Raw genomic sequence first — 19,379 nt, 5'->3', positions numbered from 1 at the left:
TGCAGGAGGATCTCGGAACATCTGTACGTTATTTGAAAACCTAGCATCCGGTTGGGATGTTTGGGTGGGTGGGGGACCCTGCGTGGTGGGATGAAACAGCAGGGGCACGTTAAAAACATTTGTCAAAATGGCTTTTCAACAGAGGCAGAAAAATTAGGCAAAAATTACAAATGGCAAATTACCTTGGCTCAATTACATGTTTAATCAAAAGCCCGCCTCCCCGACTTTTAGCACCCGCGGAAGAAGAGAAAATAGGGCGCTTAGAAGTCTAAACGATAAAGATCTTCTCACCGAGAGCCAAGGGACAAAACTCATTACAGATAAGCCCAGTCCTCCCATTTCCCCCGGACGCCTCTCCCGGATTGCTAAAGAGGCAGCCGCTCCCCGGGTAACTGCCAGGAAATCGGTCCTGCCCCGCGGCGCTGCTTTCACCCAGCCAAGGGTGAGAGGCACACTTCCTGCGCTCTCCCCACCACCCAGCCGGAGCGCGGGAACCTTCCCCCCTCCCGCAGAGCAGCGAGTTGGGAAAACTCCGCCACCGATCCGTCTTAGCGAGGGGGAAAAAGGGTGTGGGGATCGGAAGGGCTGGATTTTGCAAGCCTAGGATCGATATCCCTCCCCACACGCCCCGTCCCCAGCCGCCGACTCGGCCAATGGAAGCCTCAAAGAAAAATAAATAAATAAATAAATAAAATCCCAACGCAGCCCGAGTGCACAGGCCTCTCGGCTTTGTTTCCTGGCGGGGGAATGTGCCGGATTGGGGGCGCGAGCGGGGACTGAGCAGGGCGCGCCCCGCTGCGGCTCTGCTGGAGCGCTGGAAACGAACAGGAAACCCCCTCATCCAAAAAAGGAAAGGAGCCGGCCGTTCCCCTCCTCTCCTTAGACCCGAAGCAAGCCCCCCTCCCCACACGCCCGGGATCTGCGAGCAACGCGGACGGAGGGGAGACCTCTTGTCAAGCCCGCGCAAAGCTCGGCGTCTTTAAGAGCTCGAAGATCTGGAATCTGGCAAACACTCGCCAGCTCAAAAAGGCAACCACCTTCCTTCCTCTCCCCGAGACCCGGCCGGAGCTGTCTCCATTCCCCAAACTGCCTCAGCCGAGCCCGCAGTGTCGCGGGCGGTGCGCGGGGAGAACCTGGCTTTGAGACCCCTCCGAGGCGAGAGGCGAGCACGGCTGCTTTAAGAGCGCGGTGGGCGCGCTCTCGTGGCCCGCAGCCCCGGCTGCGCGCCCCCGTACTCGCCGCGCGCCCCTGCTCGCGCGCCGCCTCGCGCGCCGCCGCGCGCCCCCTGCTCGCTCGCTCTCCGGCTTTAAAGTCTCTGCCAGGATCCATGCTCACATGTTACTTCCTGTATGGAGGCATGGCCAGTTTCCAGCCCCGCGCTCCTCGTTCCTCCCCAGCCTGCGCTGGAGCCACAACTTTCAGGAGCATGGACTGAAGGCGCCCTCGCCCCAGCGCCACTGTGAGATCCTTTGTGTTTTCCTGCGTTTCCTCTGGCCGTTTCTATTTTGGGGGGCTTTTCGCTCCCCCCGCCTCTCCCCTCCCCTTCCCCGCTCGCAAACATGCCTCCTTCCTTCCCCGGGCCCTGGAAGGAGCTGCCTGCCTGAAGCTCGGAGACGCCGCGCCGCGCTCAGCCCCGCCGCCGCCCGCCGGCTCTCGGGCTGCGCTGCGCCGCCGACTCAAGTTGGGGATCTTCGGCTGCTCGCCGCTGCCGCCTGCGGTCCCTGCCTGCCCCGGGCCCCGGGCATCGTCGCCGCCCGCCGATTACTCGCCCTGCTCGCTCGGCTTGCTCTTTTTTTGAACGGAAAGCAGCCCATCTCCACCGAGGATCGTCCCCAGCGTGGCTCCGCGTTCCCGGTCACTTTTTTGAGATTTTTCCGGGGGGCGCTCGGCGGCTTCCCGGATTCCAGGGGGACTCGGGCCGCGGAGCGCGGGGGGCCCGTAGAGCGGGCGAACAGGGAAAGAGCCAGGGCTTAGCGGAGGCTCACACGGAGACAAGAACTTATTCAACAAGTTTACCCCCCTGCCTTCCTCTTTTCGATGTGCGTTTTCGGACATGCGGAGGTTACTGGAACCGTGTTGGTGGATTTTGTTCCTGAAAATCACCAGTTCCGTGCTCCATTATGTCGTGTGCTTCCCCGGTGAGTGCCGGCCGCTGAGGGGACCCGGCCCTGGCCGGCGCGCGCGGGGGATGCGGAGTTGTCGCCGCGGCACGGAGCTCGGGCGCCCGTCCCGGGGACCCCAGAGAGGGTGAAGGGGGGCCGGGCACACGGGGAGGAGAGAGGGATCCGCTCCGCTGGTTCTGGCAGCGTTTAGGGAGGCTGATGGTTGGTGATGGTGGAAGGAGCTGGCGGGGAAAAGGGGACGGGGGCCGTAAGGGGTCTGCTCTCGCTCAGGTTTGGGGGGGGTCTGGGGGAGCCCGAGTAAGAAGAAAAGCTCGCTTTGCAGATCCGTCACTGTTGGAGAGAGCTAGACCTCTGGGGCCGTTGAGGGGACTGGGGCCTGGGGAGAATGCCTCTGTGGGTTTGGGGGGCCCAGGGTGCGCCCCACACCCCCGAGAAGATTTAAGGAGCTCCGAAGGAGAGGGACTTGCTTTGCTGCTTCCCGACCCTTTGGAGGGTGTTAGGAGGATGGAAGCTGGAGGCTAACCGTGGAGGACTGGGAATGTTGAGAGCAGCCTGCGTTCTTGTGTCCGGGGCGAGGGGCGACCCCAGCTCGGGGCTGGGACGTGGGCTGCCCTTCAGTGCTGGAGCGAGCCAGCCTTCACCCGCGCCGGGGCCCGGGAGCGGTGGGAGGGCTGGGAACAGGCGGTTTAGGGAGATCGTGGCTTCCCCAGCCCCGGCCCGCGGCCCCTTTACCCTGCAACTCTGCTCCGCGGGGTTGCTCCTGTAGGGGCGCGGGGGGGGGGGTGGTGGGGGTGGTCGGCTGTTGGGTTGCTGTTCGCGCCGGGGCGAATTTTTTCCTGTCTCGCGCGCCCTGCCTACCTTCATCTTTGCCTCTTTGCAGGCTGTTCGCGGCTGGCGGACCTAGACCCGCTCCTTTCTGGCCGGGTTAAGACGGGAACTGTATTGGCCATTGGTGACGATAATAAATCACCGCACGTAGCGGTGTGCGGCTCTGCGACCCTCCACTTCCAGCCCTCCACTGGCCGACCCTCTTTCCTCTCCCCTCCCGCAGGGCAGAGGCCAGCCACCTCCCTCGCCTCTCATGCAGGCGTCCCCCCCAGCCCCCCCCCCCCCCCGCTACAGCTGCACCCCGGAGCTCCTTTGAGTCTGTCCGGCCCCATCCTCGGGGGGTTGAGGCCACGTCCTCTGCCTTAGCCGGGGAACGGGTGGGAAGAAGGGGGGCGATTCGCTTTTTAATTTTTTAAAATCTCGTTGTCCTAAGGATAGAGACCTCCCATCCCTGTTTTCTCTGCCCTTTCATCCATTAGCTCTTGGTTACCTAGAGGTGGGTGTTATCTGAAGGAAGGGAAAAAGAAACGTGCCCCGATGTTTCTGGTCTCTCTGGTCACAGCCGCTTGTCCCCGAGCGGCCTGAGCGCAAGGTTTTGGTGCAGCGGGTCCTCCAGCTACATCGTGCGCCCTGCAACAGGGCTGCCCTGGGGGACTTGCTTGGGGAGTGGCAGCGAGTGTCCCTTTTGCAGGCAGGCACAGGGGTGGCCTCGAGGAGCAGAGAGGCAAAGCACAGTCTTTTCTACGGCACCCCCTTTCCTCTCTGCGCATCCTCCTGCCCCCGGAACCGCAGGGAGCTCCTGCCACTGCCCAGAAACCCAGCTCGGATGGCTAGCGAGGACGTGTGTCCACCCTAACCCCGAGGCCTGCGGTTTGCCTACTAGGGTCCTGCCTCCACGGGGCTGGGCGCGGTGCGGACATTTCCCCTTAAGAAATGCCCTCTCTCCCTTAAAAGACTGTTGCTCAGTATTTGTATTCTCCATCTGCTCCTTCTGGACTTTCTTTGCCGTGAGCTTGCCGGCTGAGTGGGCTCAGGTGCACAGTGGGGTCGAGCTTTGTAAGGGTCATGCTTTTTAATGGGGGCAGTGGGAGTCAGCAGGAGAGCAGCCTTGCGAAATAAGAGGAATTTCTAATTTCACGTCTGGCGTTCTCCTTAGCTCGGGTATGCAGCCAGTGGGTTGGCCGTGGTTTTCTTTTTCCTGATGTCTCAGGAAGCTTGAAATCCAAAATGGGACCTCCAGTGATGCCGCCTTCGTGGGTCTTGGACAGTTTTCATCTTCCACATTTTCTTTTCGTGCCCACGCTGCGAGGTAAATAGCACATACCCTCGCCTTGGAGCCTGAGGGTGTCGGAAAGGGAAGGGGCAATGGTGTGAGGCGCGGGGAAGAGGGGCTGTGGTTTGGAAAAGTGCCTCTGGAGAGAGTACAGCGAGCAGCCTTTGGAACCAGGCAAAGTTAAAATGTCAGAGCCGTGGGAGAGGGCGGCTTTCCGTTTTTTGAGGGTGCCGCGACGCCGATGGACCTCAGGGGGCGCCCCTGAGCCACCGGTGGGGCTCTTACCACCTCCACTGGTCCGGCTCTGCCTTCTGGGTGCGGTGGGGCCGCGGTGGGAGCGGGGGTGGGGGCGCACGCGGCCAGGTTCCGAGGCTCCGGGGCTGCGGGTGCGCCCTGGAGCGAGGAGGCGGCCTCCGCTGGGCGCTGCTGCTCCTGGCGGGTTCCGAACCCGGTGGGGGCCCGCGTTCGCTTTGGGGACCCCCCCCCTTCTTGCTCTCCGTAACCTTGGGAGCTTTTATCTGGTTGCCACAATGGACAAAGATGCCTGTGGTGTTGGATTAGGGTCCTCCTTGTGAGGCCTTATCCCAAATCCCTTGTTATTTTGTTTCCTCTCAGAATGACTAACTTTCCAGTTAGATTTGTTCTCTGCTCGTATTCAGGATACAGGGTAGCTGTAATTTGGAAGGGTTTGGGAAACAGCCCTGCCATGGATCTTTCCCCAGCTGGTCAGAAACAGTGGCTTTTGGTCTCCCAACAACAGTACAGTATATGGCAGGTGTGGGACCAGCATCTCCGTTAGTGTTTAAAGTGGTATTTCCACTTTTCAGAGCAGAAGTGCTATCAAATATATTTTAGTGCATAGTACATTCTTTTTCTACATCTTTTTAAAAAATACTGCTATAGAAAGATTTATGAAAATAGGAAAATATAATGGATCCCTACCCAGTTACCCCAATTAGGAACTCAGTCTTTTCTGTACCCACCACCCTCCCTAACACCTCATTATTTTAAAGCAAATCTTATGCATACTTCATTTAAGCATTTGGCATATATATGTATCTAATCATAGAGAGTCTAAGTGCCTTCACCAGGATACAAAATATGCTACTTGAGAGGGTTAACATTTTATGATTTTACATTTGTAAGCTATTCAGCAGAAACAGAAAAAAAATTTTTTTTATTGATTTCTTCTCTCTTTCCGCCCTCAGAGTGAAACCGTTCTCTTTGATTCTGATATGTTTGTACCATAATTACATTACATCTAGGAGGCTGACGTTGGAAACACTTCAGATGGATAAGCTCTGCTCTGTACTTTGGATGTGTCAGAATCGGAGGATCCGTGATTGATGTCTGGTGAATCTCTCTCCACTGTCTCTTGGCGCATTTGCATGTACATGCTTATTCCTGATGGACATCCTTTATGGCCTTCTTAGAAAAATGTGGAAGTAATGTTTGAAAGTCAGCAGCAGTCTTAGTCTTTAGGGATGTAGTGAGAAATCATGCATGGCCCCCGACTCCCTAATCCCGACTTGAGATGTCCTGTTCCAACATGAAGAATCTTTGTTTGTCGGGTCTTGAAACACAGGCCCTCTGACACAGTTGTGGAATAAATATAGTCTTTCATGTTTCTGTGTAAACAGCGTCCCTCTTACAGAGTTGATGGAGTTAGAACTGCAATACCAAATGGGCATATAGAGCTCTTTAGAAATGAGAAGTTGCTGTTGCTGGAGGGAGAAAGGTTAAGGAAATGTTGGCTGAAAGGAGAAAAAGAAGTCTCCAAAAGTGAGGCTTCTCTCCGTAAGTAAGGACTTGTTTTCACCAAGTAAAAATTATATCGTTTTCGTGAGGCAGTGCAGGGATAGCGAAACCAAACCAAACCCCTTTTACGTTCATTTTTGTGTTCTGAAAAACTCCCAAGTTAATGTAGTATAATCAGTAAAATACTGATGCACCAGTTGGAACGGACTTTCTTGCCATTCCTGTAAGATCATTATAAATGCCCCATAGCCGTTGTTACTGAGGACCCCCCTCCTACCACCGTACTCCCTTCCTTGTTTTTCTGGAAACTTCTTAACCAAAAGGACAGTCTGGACACTTAACATTAGCTTAACTTAGGTCAAGACAGCAAGTGTTGCTAATGCTTTGTTGCTTTACCTCTTTTCTTTTGTGGTAAAAATAATAAATAAATATATGTGTGTGTGTATATATATATATATATATATAAAATTTTTTTTCTTTTTTAAAGATTTTATTTTCTAAATAAATATATGTGTGTGTGTGTATATATATATATATATATATAATTTTTTTTCTTTTTTAAAGATTTTATTTATTTGACAGACGGAGATTACAAGGCAGAGAGGCAGGCGGGGGGATTGGGGGAGAGGGGTAAGCAGGCTCCCTGCTGAGCAGAGAGCTAGGATTCAGGACTCCATCCGGGATCATGACCTGAGCTGAAGGCAGAGGCTTTAACCCACTGAGCCACCCAGGCGCCCCTATATTGTTTTAATCTGAAATTCCATTCAACATTTTACTTGCATAGGACTCAGGACTATGCAGTGGTATTTCTAAGCAAGTAAAGATTTTAAGATGGGTGTGCATTCTGAATTGCAAGATTAAGAAAAATGATGATTGACATTTTCATCCTGGGGGACATCTTCCATGAAATTACCTTTCATAAAGCACAACTTCTGAAGTTATCTGAAGTTATCTCAGAAATTCTTGATTCTCTACCCACTTCCCTCCCCAATAAGCCCTTGATGTGCTCTGGTACAGGTTTGACCACACTCAGGCAATAAGTGGTAATCACTGAAACTACATTTTTGGCTGTATGTGTGGAGAATGAAAGGCCTGTGTATCTAATAATATGAAGGAGGCCAAGGAAGTGTGCCCAGCTCCCACCAGAGCTTATTGTAGGCAAAGCTAGTGAGTACTGTGTAGAGCTTCGTGGAAAGAAATAATTGCTTGAGAAGAGCCTGCCCCCCACAGGCAGTGGGAGTTGCTTGTGGAGTTTGTCCCAGAATGACGTTGCTTGGGCACCCATTAATTAGGGCCTCACTAAATATTTGCACATGATTAAAAGATCAGGTACTTTGGGCTCTCTGCCTGAGAAATGGGAGTGACCATCTTCCCTGTAAAGAACTAAACACAGGACTATGACAATGTTTTGTGCACTTAAAAGATCAGAGGCACATTTGTAAGGTAAACGGTTATCTGTATCTTTGTTTTGACTCTTGGGGGCCTGTGGGGCGAGGTTGTGTTTATAAGGAATCCTAACCAAACACAAACAAACAAACAAAAAAAAAAACAACCCCCCACAACAACAACACTCCAAAAAGGAAATGTGTTCTAAAAGTCCTTGTTTACCTCTTCCTGTTTTTCTTACAATTCCTCTGTCTCCAAGTTCCAATACCTCCGAGTTGTTAATGTCTCTTTAAAAAAAGCAAATCTGGAAGTAATGCAGGTGAATTTCATTTTGAGGAAAGTCTGGTGATTGAAATCTACAATAGATACTTTTGTGGCTTGCTCCCATTCTGAAGGGGTTGGGGAGGTTTATAAGAGATAGCTGTGTAAGATTGCCTGAAGTAGCTAGAGGGCTCCCTGTGCCATTGTCTGCTTCTGTAGAGACACCTGGGATTGGAGGGGCCCTTTTACCTGGTATTGTTTCTAGCAGAATCTCTGGTGTTTGACAGAAAAAAAAAAAATAGATAACCTATGTGAGATGGTTTGCCAGGACTCTGCGGGTTCAAAGATTTTATGAGTATAGTGCTTGATAGGCTTCTTTGCAAAAACAGTGTCAAAAGTGCTTTTAGGGCTCCATGGAGGAATGACAGCTGACCAGGCTGGGGATGTGCCTGGCTTCTTTTTTCGAAGGCCCTCTAGCTAAATTGGGTGATGGTCCTGCTGTACTGGGGGTGGGAGGCAGCTTTCACATTGAGGGAGAACTTTGGTTTTCTTAAGGGTCCATGTACTGGTGTGTGAGCATATAGCAGGGAGAAGTCTTGTTGGAGCCTGGAACTTAATATTTTCTGTTTCTGTTTTTAAACCGGGTGGCTGTGGAGAGTTGTACTGGGTATATTGAAGTATGTAAGAATGTGGTCTCGCAGCCAGCTTGCCTATTCCATTACTAGCTGTGCTGCCTTAGACAAGTTACTTAACCTCTCTGTGCCTGTCTTTTTTCTCTCTCTCTCTGTGAAATGGCACAGCAATAGGACCCTGACTCCTGAGGTCTTTGTGTGGCTTGAGCGAGAATGCGTGTGCTAAAGGACTGAGAACTTTGCATGGTAAACAGTAAGCGCTCAGTATATGAGCCATTTTTATTTTATGTGTACTAAAGAGATTGGAAGAGGAGTGTATGGGAAGAGGAGACTAGAACCGAAAATGACAACCGTATGTAAAAACAAAAACATTTAAAAAGTATTTACATAAATTTGACCATGGGTTTGGAACTGGCTTAGCTTTTTTTAGGACAAGAAGTTAGACTAGCAAGAGGATATCCCATGTAAAAATAGTGAAATGGTTAGATTTTGAGGTTTAAAAAAGTGAGAAAGCCTCAGTGAAGTCCGAGAGACCTTCTCACTCACATTCCAAAGGAGGGTCACCACGTCCCCAACTTTAAATGGGAAAAATGTTTTCCACAGGTTTAAAAGGTGCTGCGTGAATCTCCAGGAGCTGTGCGTGGTGCTATCCATTGTAGAAAGAGCTGCTTGGTCGTGCACCCTGGGATGCTGATTCTTCTCAGGCCTTCCTGACTGTGTTGTAACCCAGGAGGGTGCATCTGCCTGTTACTGTCATTTCTGGCTTTTAATTTCATGCTGCTGATGGGAAGCAAACCGTACCACTTGGGTATTATTTTGTACTTGTATGGCCCTTGGACACAGCCATGTCCCTGTCTCCAGCTCTCCGTGGCTTCAGACCTGCAGAGAGCTTGCAGGAGAGAGCCCCAACTGCGCCTCGCTTCTGCCCTCGAATCAATTTTTTGCAAACTGAAATCAGCATGATGGTTTCCTGGCCAGACAACAAAATGCGATTTTCAACCACTCGACTTAGCTATTTTGGGGCTGTGGCAAAGTGACACAGTTGGCTGCTAAAATCTAGCAACTAAAAAAGAAGAAATGAAAGCATAGTTCATGGAATATGTAACACTTCCATGTAAGAAAATAGGACGACTGGTCTTATTTTTGGGTCTACGATAGTATTTTTCTAACCAGGAGAGCAAAACAGGTTTGTCGATTGATATTGCATTGGGTGTACTTTTGAGGAATCCACACTGGTTGCATGAATCCAAGAGGTAGTTGAATTCTCACTCCACTGCAGCCTTGTAAACTCCACAGTACACTTCAATCAGATAAATGCATCAATTTGGAATAGTTTGGATAGAGGACACAGCCATAAACAATTTACCAAATACGAAAACATAGGCCACACTAGTGAGGAAATGTCATTTGACTTTTCCAAGAGTGAAGTTAGTTACGCATTTGTCAAAAGGATTTATTTACAAAGCAATTGTTATTTATAAATGATTTCTCTTCTTCTTCTTTTTTTTTTTTTAAATCACTTTTCCTGAAGTGTTTCCATTCCATGAGTGTAGAGGCTGAGAGCTAGCAGTGCTCTTCTTGGCTGTGGCACTGGGTAGTTGGGCTGCCTTGGGTGAATTACCCAACAACTTGTGGAAAGGGGGTTGAGTGGTATTGGTGGTCCCTGAGGCTGACATATATATACCTCTTCTTCAGGAACCGTTGTAGGACCCTAGAGGCCCAGGTTGAAATTCTTTGTTCTATTACAGCAGTGTTACCTTGGGCAAATGGGCCTCAGTGTTTTAATCTATATAATGGGAACAGTGGTTGTACTAGCTCACCTCACCAAGTGCTTGCCATTATCTAGGCACTGTGCCTAAGTGCGTGCGTGTGTGTGTGTGTGTGTGTGTTTTAAGATTGTATTTATTTCTTTATTTGGGAGAAAGAGGGAGAGGGAGAGAGCACGAGCAGGGGGATAGGCATAGGGAGAAGCAGACTCCCTACTGAGGGAGCCTGATGTGGGACTAGATCCTAGAACCCTGAAATCTTAACCTGAGCTGAAGGCAGACACTTAACGGACCTAGCAGTCCAGGTGTCCCTGTGCCTAAGCTTTTTATGTACGTTTGATCTACCTGGAAGTAGAAACTGAATATCTCTGCTTGTAGGATAGAGCTGAGTGAAGCTGTCGCTGGTCCAAGGTGTCACCCTGTAGTAAGTGGGGGATGGGTAATATAAATCTCACTAATCGTCTTTCAGGGTAATTTTGAATTTCAGACTGGTTGTTGTTTGTTTGAAAACTGTTTTTCCAAATTCCAGGGGAAGGCCAATGAGGAGCCAGACCCAGCCTGGTGTATTTCGCCCTCCTCCTTTCCTCATATAAGCGAGGACCATCTACACTGCAGTGAAGGTGTCTTCCTGTATTTGCCACACATAAATAAGGAAATGATGCAATTAGTATCGGACTTTATTTGGTTTCATTGAAGAGATGACCTTTCAGCAAATTACTTTAGCTTCTCAATAGGGTGATAATAGCTGTGGACAGAGTGAGTTTGTTGGCGGTAAGTTTTTTTTTTTGATTCCTCTTCGAGTGATCCAGTGTAGTCTGTCATTTGAGATCTTCTGTTTGGGGCATCAAAGAGGGTGATCTGCTAACATGGTGGTATTATTATTCACCCATATATCATTTAAGTGTGGGCTGCAGGCCCTGGAGCTCAGCTGACTGGCTGTGTCATTTTTTGACTGCCGGAAAAGGTCCGAGGGACTTGTACCTGGGGACAGGAGATGGTTTGGGTTCTGGATTTTTCTTCTGCAGTTTAGAACCAGCCTTGGCAGCCAGCCAGGCCAGCTGTGGGATCTAGGCAACACCCTCTGTTCCTTTGTTATTTTTTTTTTCTCCCTCACACGCTTAACTAAATGGTTTTTGAGATTCTTCTAGAATTTTAGGGATCGTCGATGCCGGGCTGCACAGTTTGGGAGGTTGAAACTTTTCCACAGTATGCGAGTCGGGTGCTCACTGCATATTACGTTATGGTGTCTGAGGTGTACTTCTCGTTAACTTTCCTCTGAGAGCTTGCTTCCTAAGGCTCTGTCCATGAACCCTTTGATTATGTTTCTGACCTTGCGACAGATTATCCCGAGGGAGTAGCAAACAAGGTGGTGAGTAGATCTTGGTTAATGGAATGCCTGTAAGCTATTTTTTGTTTTTAAACATTAAATCTCCAGGAGTCCAGGTTAAAAAAAAAAAATGGAGGCTTGTTCATGCCATTCAAGTTATGTAGGGCCTTTAAAATGAATGTGATTTGTGATTGGGGTGAGGGGTAGGGTTCTTTGTCTAAAAAGAGAATGGAAAGCTAGTTCTGGATCTTGCTCTGGAAAAGAGAAATGGAGACAGGACAGTCATTTGTGTTATCTGGAGTTCTGCAGGGGGCATCTGGCCATACCGGTTTGGCTGTGGTGTGTTGAAAATTTAAAAAATGAAATAGAAACTTGGGGCATTTTGCATTCCTGCCTTCAACAAGTGTATCCTGAAAACTTAAGTGTGCCAGGCACTGTTCTGGGCACTGGGGGGCGGGGACAGTGGTGACCACAGCTCCTCTCCTCATAGTGGCTTCCCATAGAAGTCTGGGTTACTCCTGAAGAATGGGAAGGTATTGCAGCCTAGGGCCTGTGCCCTTGCTTGGCAACAACAGTAAGCTTGCATTCAGTAGTGCCTGCCCCTTGAGATGGGACGCTCACCTGGCCTGTAGAGATTATTTACAATACTCGGCTGGTCCCTGGAGATGTTTGCCATGTGCATGTAGGAGACCTCTAAGTCTCTGCTCGAGGGAAGGTTTTTTTTTTGTTGCTGCTTGTTTGAGGTTTTGTATTCTCTGGATTGGTTGTATGTAAGTGTGGATGGGTTGTGTATGTGGTACTGCAAGGAAGACCATCCCTGGCTGATGGAGTGACTTTGTTCCTATCAGTCTGGCCCATGAAAGCTGGAGTGCAGCTCTGCTGGTTGTGTCCTTTTTATTTTTGCTCTATAAATGGCCTGCTACTTGGGTATTTTACAGCAATATGGTGACTTTTCTTGCTGATCGAAATTGCTGTTGGCTTAGTCAACTTAAAAAAAAGTTGTTTTGAAAAATGTATCATTTGATTTAAGAACTAACTCTCTTGGTCACTCTTGTTACCCAGCTGTACAGGAAGAGGATGATGGGGGTGGAAGGTAGAGGTGGTAAAAGAGGGTAGGGGCCAATGTAGAAAGATCTGAGTCCATTAATAGTGCAGTCAGTTTAGTGAGTTCCTTGTCAAATATCTTATTTTTTTCACATAACATCCCTGAGCCATAATTTTTTTTGCACATGATATGCATGCATAGATTAATATATGATAGAAATAGCCCATCTTCATTTTTTACAACCGTAGCATAGGAAAACCTGAACTTTGAATGAAGTAAAGTGGCCAGCTTTTGGCATAGACAGATGGAGGATTTAATTCCTTTGCTCTCCTTCTAGCACATTTCCTTAAGTGGCCATTCTGATATATGGTATATTCACATGTATTCCCCATGTAGGATTCAGAGCCTAAGTAGACTGTTCTGTCTTTGAGACCAGGATGTCATTCCTCCTTCCATCTGCTCTGCCTTCAGTATCTAGGTGGTGGTAGTCGTATTTGAACACTGGTAGAATGAATGCTCCCTAAAACACTTCAGAGCACGTTTTACAAGACGTTGATAGCATTGTGTGTGGTTTCTAGAAATGTCACATTGGTAGCTGGCATCCTCATTAGACATAGGCTATCTCTTCCTTAAGAGAATTCAGGGTGTATATACTGTCATGGTCTTTGAAGTCCCATCTTTTAAAGAGAGAGAAGCTGAATTTTCACTTTCTATTGCTGGCCACTGAGGTATCCTTTGCTGGAAACAATATATTCTAATTAGACTCAAATGTCTTAAGGGGCAGTAGGGTTATGTTTTGATGATTACAAACTTTTAAAAATTTTTTTCCTTCTCTGTGGAGTAACTTAGGCTGCATTCCATGAACTGGTGTTCATTTCCATCCGTAATACCCTGGGCTTAAAGGTTTGATTCCAGAGCAGTGGGCTTTCTCATTCCTGCTTTGGTTGTTCTAGTTATAGTGACATGAGGTATCTAGAGGGCAGCAGAGCTTGCTGGAACTGACCATAGCGCCTGAAGATGAATGTTGATCTGTTGCCTGGTAATGGCTTTGGGCAGGTTGGTCTAGGAAAAGGGCTTGCCTGAACCGACCATTTTTGCTCGCTTTACAAGCATGGGGTTGACCACCTTGCTGACTGGCCATGATGAGACACGTACTCACTGGTGCGTACTTGCTGGTATGGCATGGTGATTCCAAATGTGCTTAGACAGAACCTCAGCTTTCTAGAACACATTGCTGGTCGATGTCCACCTGTTTTTTTTCTTCTTCCCGCCATTCTAGCACATTCTTCTAAAACTAGTCATTTTCTCTGCTAACATGTGTGGAGAGGACTGGTGGAGGGTAAGGACGATCACCTGACAGTGTGAGGGATCAGCCCTTTGTTTTCTTGACTGGACAGCTGGTGCAGAAGCTGCTGTAATTATTTCGTGTGATAGAGGGTGGGTAACCTCTGGCATTAGAGTTCTTTCGGAACCCTGTTTTAGGATGTGCTTTTTAAAGGAGAAGCTTCCCAGTAACTGAAGGAAAGGGGGCTGCTGGTTCTTGAGTTTTCTGCCTTCACTCCAATGCCAAGTGGAGGTTTAACTTGATTTCTGGAGAATGTCGGGGGGAATGGTAAGCACTCTGACCACAGAAACAAAGGAGTCTGCAGAAATAGGTTTTTTTTTTTTTTTTTTTTTTTAAATTGATTTGAGAGAGAAAGAAAGCACAAGGAGGGGAGAGGCAGAGGGAGAAGCAGACTTCCCATCGGCCAGAAGCCTGACATGGGGCTCGATTCCAAAACCTGGAGATCATGACCCGAGCTGAAGGCAGATGCCTAACTATCTGAGCCACCAGGGTGCCCCTGCAGAGATAATGCTTAACGTGCCTCAGGATCTTTAACAATTTTGAGGAAATGAGTCTTGAGACAGGTGGATTCTGGTAAAATAGGCCACTGGCAAGCTCATGGTTTTCAAATTGCTCAGGTCTGTTCATCAACTTAAGTAACTGGCCCAACTTAGCAACTCCTAGCTTTACTTACCTGGGCCAGTGACTTCAATGAGTTTTCTTATCTGTAAAATAAGAGTTTCAACCTTCTAGAGTCCTTTTGATGATGCAGTGAGACTGTGAGTGTGAAGCACCAGGAAAGCATTAGGAACACAAGGCATTATACATGGTGCCCGGATGTTTTTATTTTATTTTTTATTTTTTTAAAGATTTTATTTTATTTTTTATTTATTTACTTTTTATTTATTTGACAGAGAGAGAGAGAGATCACAAGTAGGCAGAGAAGCAGGCAGAGAGAGAGGGGGAAGCAGGCTCCCCGCTGAGCAGAGCAGAGAGCCCGATGCGGAGCTTGATCCCAGGACCCTGAGATCACGACCTGAGGCGCCCCTGCCTAGCTGTTTTTAATAAAATGTATAAGAAACGCTTGCAGAGATAGGTTGTCAGTTAATGCCCTGCAGCCCCATGAAGAGGTGGGAGCGCTGGCACTCAGCGAGAGGGGAGATCCTACAGTTAATGAAACGGCCGAGTCCGATTGTGAACTTGGCTTTCTACACGGTGTCATGTTCCTTCGCTGCTAACAGAGTAGGTAGTGGATAAATTAAGGTGCCTGTGCTACTCAGGAACATTTTCTATTGACAGAGATTTACCAAAGATGGTTATTAGGTTTCCATTTGCCCTGTACCCCCCCCCCCCCACACACACACACTGCCGCCGACCCACAGCTTGAAGGAACAGGTTTACAGTTACCCTTGGTATCTCATTACTGAAATTATCTGTGTGGGTACGATGTACATGTATCCGTTACTGGGCCCGTCCTACCCCTTGGGTACACACAGAAGGAAATAGTCCATGAACGTTTGTAGCATGTGGATGTTCCTATGTGTTTTTCTCCCCACTTGCCCCAGTGTTATTTTGCAGTTTTCCTACACAGGGATTGGAGATTGGCATTTGAAGTGAATGCCCTAGCCTCATTGTCCTAGCCTTGACAGACACTGCTTATTGATCACAGAGCTCTTTCCTGCTAACACCAGAACTGGGTCTTGAAATTCTTTGTCAGGAGTTGGCCCGGGACAGGACTTTGGTGCCATCACTCTGCTATTCTGAGACATTTAGCCTGCCTTAGAAAATAGCACGAGGTGGGGCGCCTGGGTGGCTCAGTGGGTTAAGCCGCTGCCTTCGGCTCAGGTCATGATCTCAGGGTGCTGGGATCGAGTCCCGCATCGGGCTCTCTGCTCAGCAGGGAGGCTGCTTCCCTCTCTCTCTCTGCCTGCCTCTCCGTCTACTTGTGATTTCTCTCTGTCAAATAAATAAATAAATAAAATCTAAAAAAAAAAAAAAAAAAAAAGAAAATAGCACGAGGAAAAGCATTTACAAGGGGCATTTATATTCTTGCTGCTATAGGGGCAGTTTTTAAGCCATGGAGCTGTTTTGAAATTGACCTGAAAGAGCAGATATCAATATCAGGTATCATGTGCAAAGATTTCCTGATCCATGACATTGATTTTGGCTCATATTTGACTCACATTCATTTATTCAGGGGGAAAAAAATCCAGTCTCTTGATGGTGGTTAGTTACATCATATTCTAATTGGTAAGCTTTACTAATGCAGGTTTAGGAACTTGAAATTAGTTGCTTATTTTTCCTTTCTTCAAAGCCCAGAGGTTTTGCATCAGATTAAGGCTCCTGTAGGACTGTTTGTATTCTAAAGTGACACCTTTCTGAATTCTTAGCTATTTAAGTAAGTGTTAAGTATGGGCTTGGTGACAGCAGTCTTTAAAAGTGTGACTGACTAAATGGATTCTTTCCCCCTGTTGTTTATATCTGGTATAAAGTGTCTTGTGTTTACTCTGAATAAATTCATTGTTACCTTTAGGTAGCTTGTTTCTCAAAATTTGAGTGGTCCCCTGATCAGTGTTATTTTTGCTACCGAAATTGGAGAACCGGGATAAAAGGCGAAAGGAATTCTTCTGTGAAGCTGAAATCAGATAACTTTTTGGTATTTGGTAATACACCAAGTACTTGGATGACGTCAAGTAACCCCGTATTTGTTCCTTAAATGTGAATTTTTCCTCCTAAAGGCCCCTCTGTGTAGTGTAGTAGCCACTGGGCACATACAACTATTAAACACCCAAAATGGGGCTTATCTGAATTAAGATGTGCTTTTTTTTTTTTTTTTAAGATTTTATTTATTTGAGAGAGAGAGAGAGAGAGTGTGTGAGTGGACTAGTAAGGGGAGGGCCAGGAGAGGGAGAAGGAGAAGCAGACTCCTTGCTGAGCAGGGAGCCCGATGTGGGGCTCCATCTCAGGACTCTGCGATCATGACCTGAACTGAAGGCAGACGTTTAACCGACTGAGCCACCCAGTGCCCCTGAGATGTGCTTTAAGTATAAAATGCACACTGGGTTTCAGACAGATGGAAAGAGAATGTAAAATAGCTCATTAAAATTTTACATCGATTGTCTATTGAAATGATAATATTTTCAATATATTGGGTTAAGTGGAATATATTATTAAAATTTATATCGCCTGTTTCTTTTTACTGTTTCCTGCGATGTGACTACCATAAAACTTAAAATTACGTATGTGCCTCCCGTTCCTGGCTTGTATTTTCGTTTTATCTGGTAGCACGGGTCTAGAGTGCTCTTTCCAGCCTTATCTCACCTTCCGGAAGAGTATTTCCCAGCTGGCGCCCCATGCCACAATCACCTCTCTTCCTCTTCCGCATCTCTTGAACACACAGGGCCAGCAGACTTCTGTCACTGGGGAAAGGGCTTGCCTCCTGGAGGGCGCTGTCCCTAGCAGGCACTGGTCTGGGTATCAGGGTAGAGAGTTGAAGTCACTTAGCTGTGTGGGCTTGTCTGTCCATCTGTAAAATGGGCTAACAGTCCCTGCTCTGTGAGGTTGTTGGAGGACTAAATGAGGAAAGCCGTGCAGGGCAATTGACACAGGCCCCAGCAAATAGTAAGCATTTGAAAATCATGGCATTTATTGTTATTTTACTAGCTCCAGAGGGGACATTTGGCTGAGCTCCTGGCTTTGATTTCTCCCTCTTCTGGTTCCAATTGGTGATGTATTGTGGGATCTGTGGAGGGTTGCAAAGCCGACTTGCATGCTTTTAAAATGCCAGCCTCTGCTGCCTTGGACATCCGGGACAGTGTGGAAGACCATGAGCATTGTGAAGGAGCTCACGCTCAGCCATTTGAAAGGCAGAACGGGCCTCGGAGATCTTCTGACTTGCAAGCAGCTTGTGAATCTCATGGTCAAGAGTGCTCTAATTCTGGGTGCCTGGGTGGCTCAGTGGGTTAAAGCCTCTGCCTTCAGCTCAGGTCATGATCTCAGGGTCCTGGGACCAAGCCCTGTCACGGGCTCTCTGCTCAGTGGGGAACCTGCTTCCTCCTCTCTCTGCCTGCCTGGCTGCTTGCTTGTGATTGTCTGTCAAATAAATAAATAAAATCTTAAAGAGTGCTAATCCATGCCAGTACCTGTCCCCTCCTCTCTGGTGGGAGGAGGTGCTGTCACGCAGCACCGTGGGCCCTTGCTTTTTTTCTCCTTAGTATCTGGTTTTATTGAGGCCCAAGTTCCCCTCTCTAGTTAGTAGCCAAGATAATACTGATCCCAGGCGCTGGACTCCCAATTATCAGCATTGGTCCAGGCGTTAACACAGCTGTGGATTCGGTGAGATGGTGCGGGGCCATCTGTGGAGTGTCGAGTTGTCCATCCGTCTCTTAAGATGTTTGGTTTCTTCCTCCAACAGAATATGAAAATAGGAGGCCCTTCCAAGCAGAATAAATATTCTGAACTTGCCAACCTGCTGCTTGATTATGAAGTGGGAGATGGAGAAAATGGGAGACATGAACACGCTTTTGTTGGACAGCTCAGGTCCACCTAGAAGGGTTTCTAGGGTTTCTAGAAGGGTTTCTAGCGTTGACCCTGTGTGTTAGTGTGTTAGCGTGTGTAGGTTGAGAACTTGGGCAGGGGTGGCCGATGCTGGAAGGAAGTGGCTAGTTGGCTAGGACGACTCACCCTTATTTAATTGTTTTTCGGGTTCTGGTAGGGAATGCTGCCTTCTCAGGCAAGGCCTGACAGGGCGGGCACATGCCCTTTGTTTGGTGCAGGTGAGAAGAATCTGGCTTTTCCTTGTTTAAGTGCTTTTCTGAGGGAGACACAAGGATGTTGAGGACTTCCAAGTTAGGGTGTTGAAGGAACCCTGGTGGGTCGTCAGGCCCGGAACCTCAGGGGAGGGGTGGTGAGAGCAGCCGTGCGTGGCCACATGGGAAATGGAAGAAAAGGAGTTCTCCGAGGACTTTCTTGTTCTCTTCGGCAGAGCCAGATTTCAGAGTGACTCGTAAGGGAAAGTGCTCCTCTTGGCCTTTCTGGCCACACAGAAAGTTCAGTGTTTCTGTTGCCAAGTTAATCAGGCCACTTCCCTTTTTAGGTTTCCTGTGATCTCTTGTATGTGCTGCTAGTCCCTCTCCTCCCTCCTGGCCTTTGACTAGGTCTGGGGGTTTTATACTCCTGAGTAGTGTTTTCTGCTCTAAGCCCTGATTTCTAGGAAGAACACCTACCTCCCAAGCCTTTCCTGCAGGGGAGAGTGAGGGTATCCAGAAAGGTGGCTATTCCTCCTTGTCCAGGTGTTTTTATAGTGTGTCACGGCTAACATTAACCTTTCCGGCTTGAGCACCTGCTATGAGCAAATGGGCCATCCTTGCTGGGGGCCAGATACACTCTATTCGAAATCCTTGTATTTCCCAGGTATGCAAATAGAAATTTTGCTTTGTTAAGAAACTTGCCCAGCATCAGATACCTTCGAAGGTGGGGGTCCAAGTCTCTGACTCCACAGCCAGAAATCTTTTTCCTAACAACACAGGCTTCTATTAATAGATAATTGGCTTTGTACTTCTTGTGAATTGCACTCACAGGGTTGAACTCTGGGTTCATTCTGTAAAGGCAGAAGGCCAGGTGAGCGAGGATGGAAGGCTAACTTGGACAGATGTCT

The 19,379-nt window shown here is 48.2% G+C and overlaps 1 protein-coding gene across 6 annotated transcripts in view; it reads left to right on the top strand.

Moving 5' to 3' along the window:
- Positions 1–2,004: 2,004 nt before the first annotated feature.
- PTPRG (protein tyrosine phosphatase receptor type G) overlaps positions 2,005–19,379 on the top strand; it is a gene marked incomplete at its 5' end in the record, with an annotated part of 700,341 nt that continues 682,966 nt past the window's right edge. For 3 of the 6 annotated variants that reach the window (XM_082727351.1, XM_082727352.1, XM_082727350.1), the window contains one exon: positions 2,005–2,138. In XM_082727351.1, coding sequence (XP_082583477.1) covers positions 2,054–2,138 — 85 coding nt within the window. The remainder of the gene's footprint in view (positions 2,139–19,379) is intronic. The other 3 variants (XM_082727348.1, XM_082727349.1, XM_082727347.1) reach the window with 1 other exon arrangement.

This window comes from Mustela nivalis (genome assembly GCF_964662115.1).
Source record: "Mustela nivalis genome assembly, chromosome: 1".
NCBI lineage: Eukaryota > Metazoa > Chordata > Mammalia > Carnivora > Mustelidae > Mustela > Mustela nivalis.
This window is presented reverse-complemented; position numbering and strand designations above follow the sequence as displayed.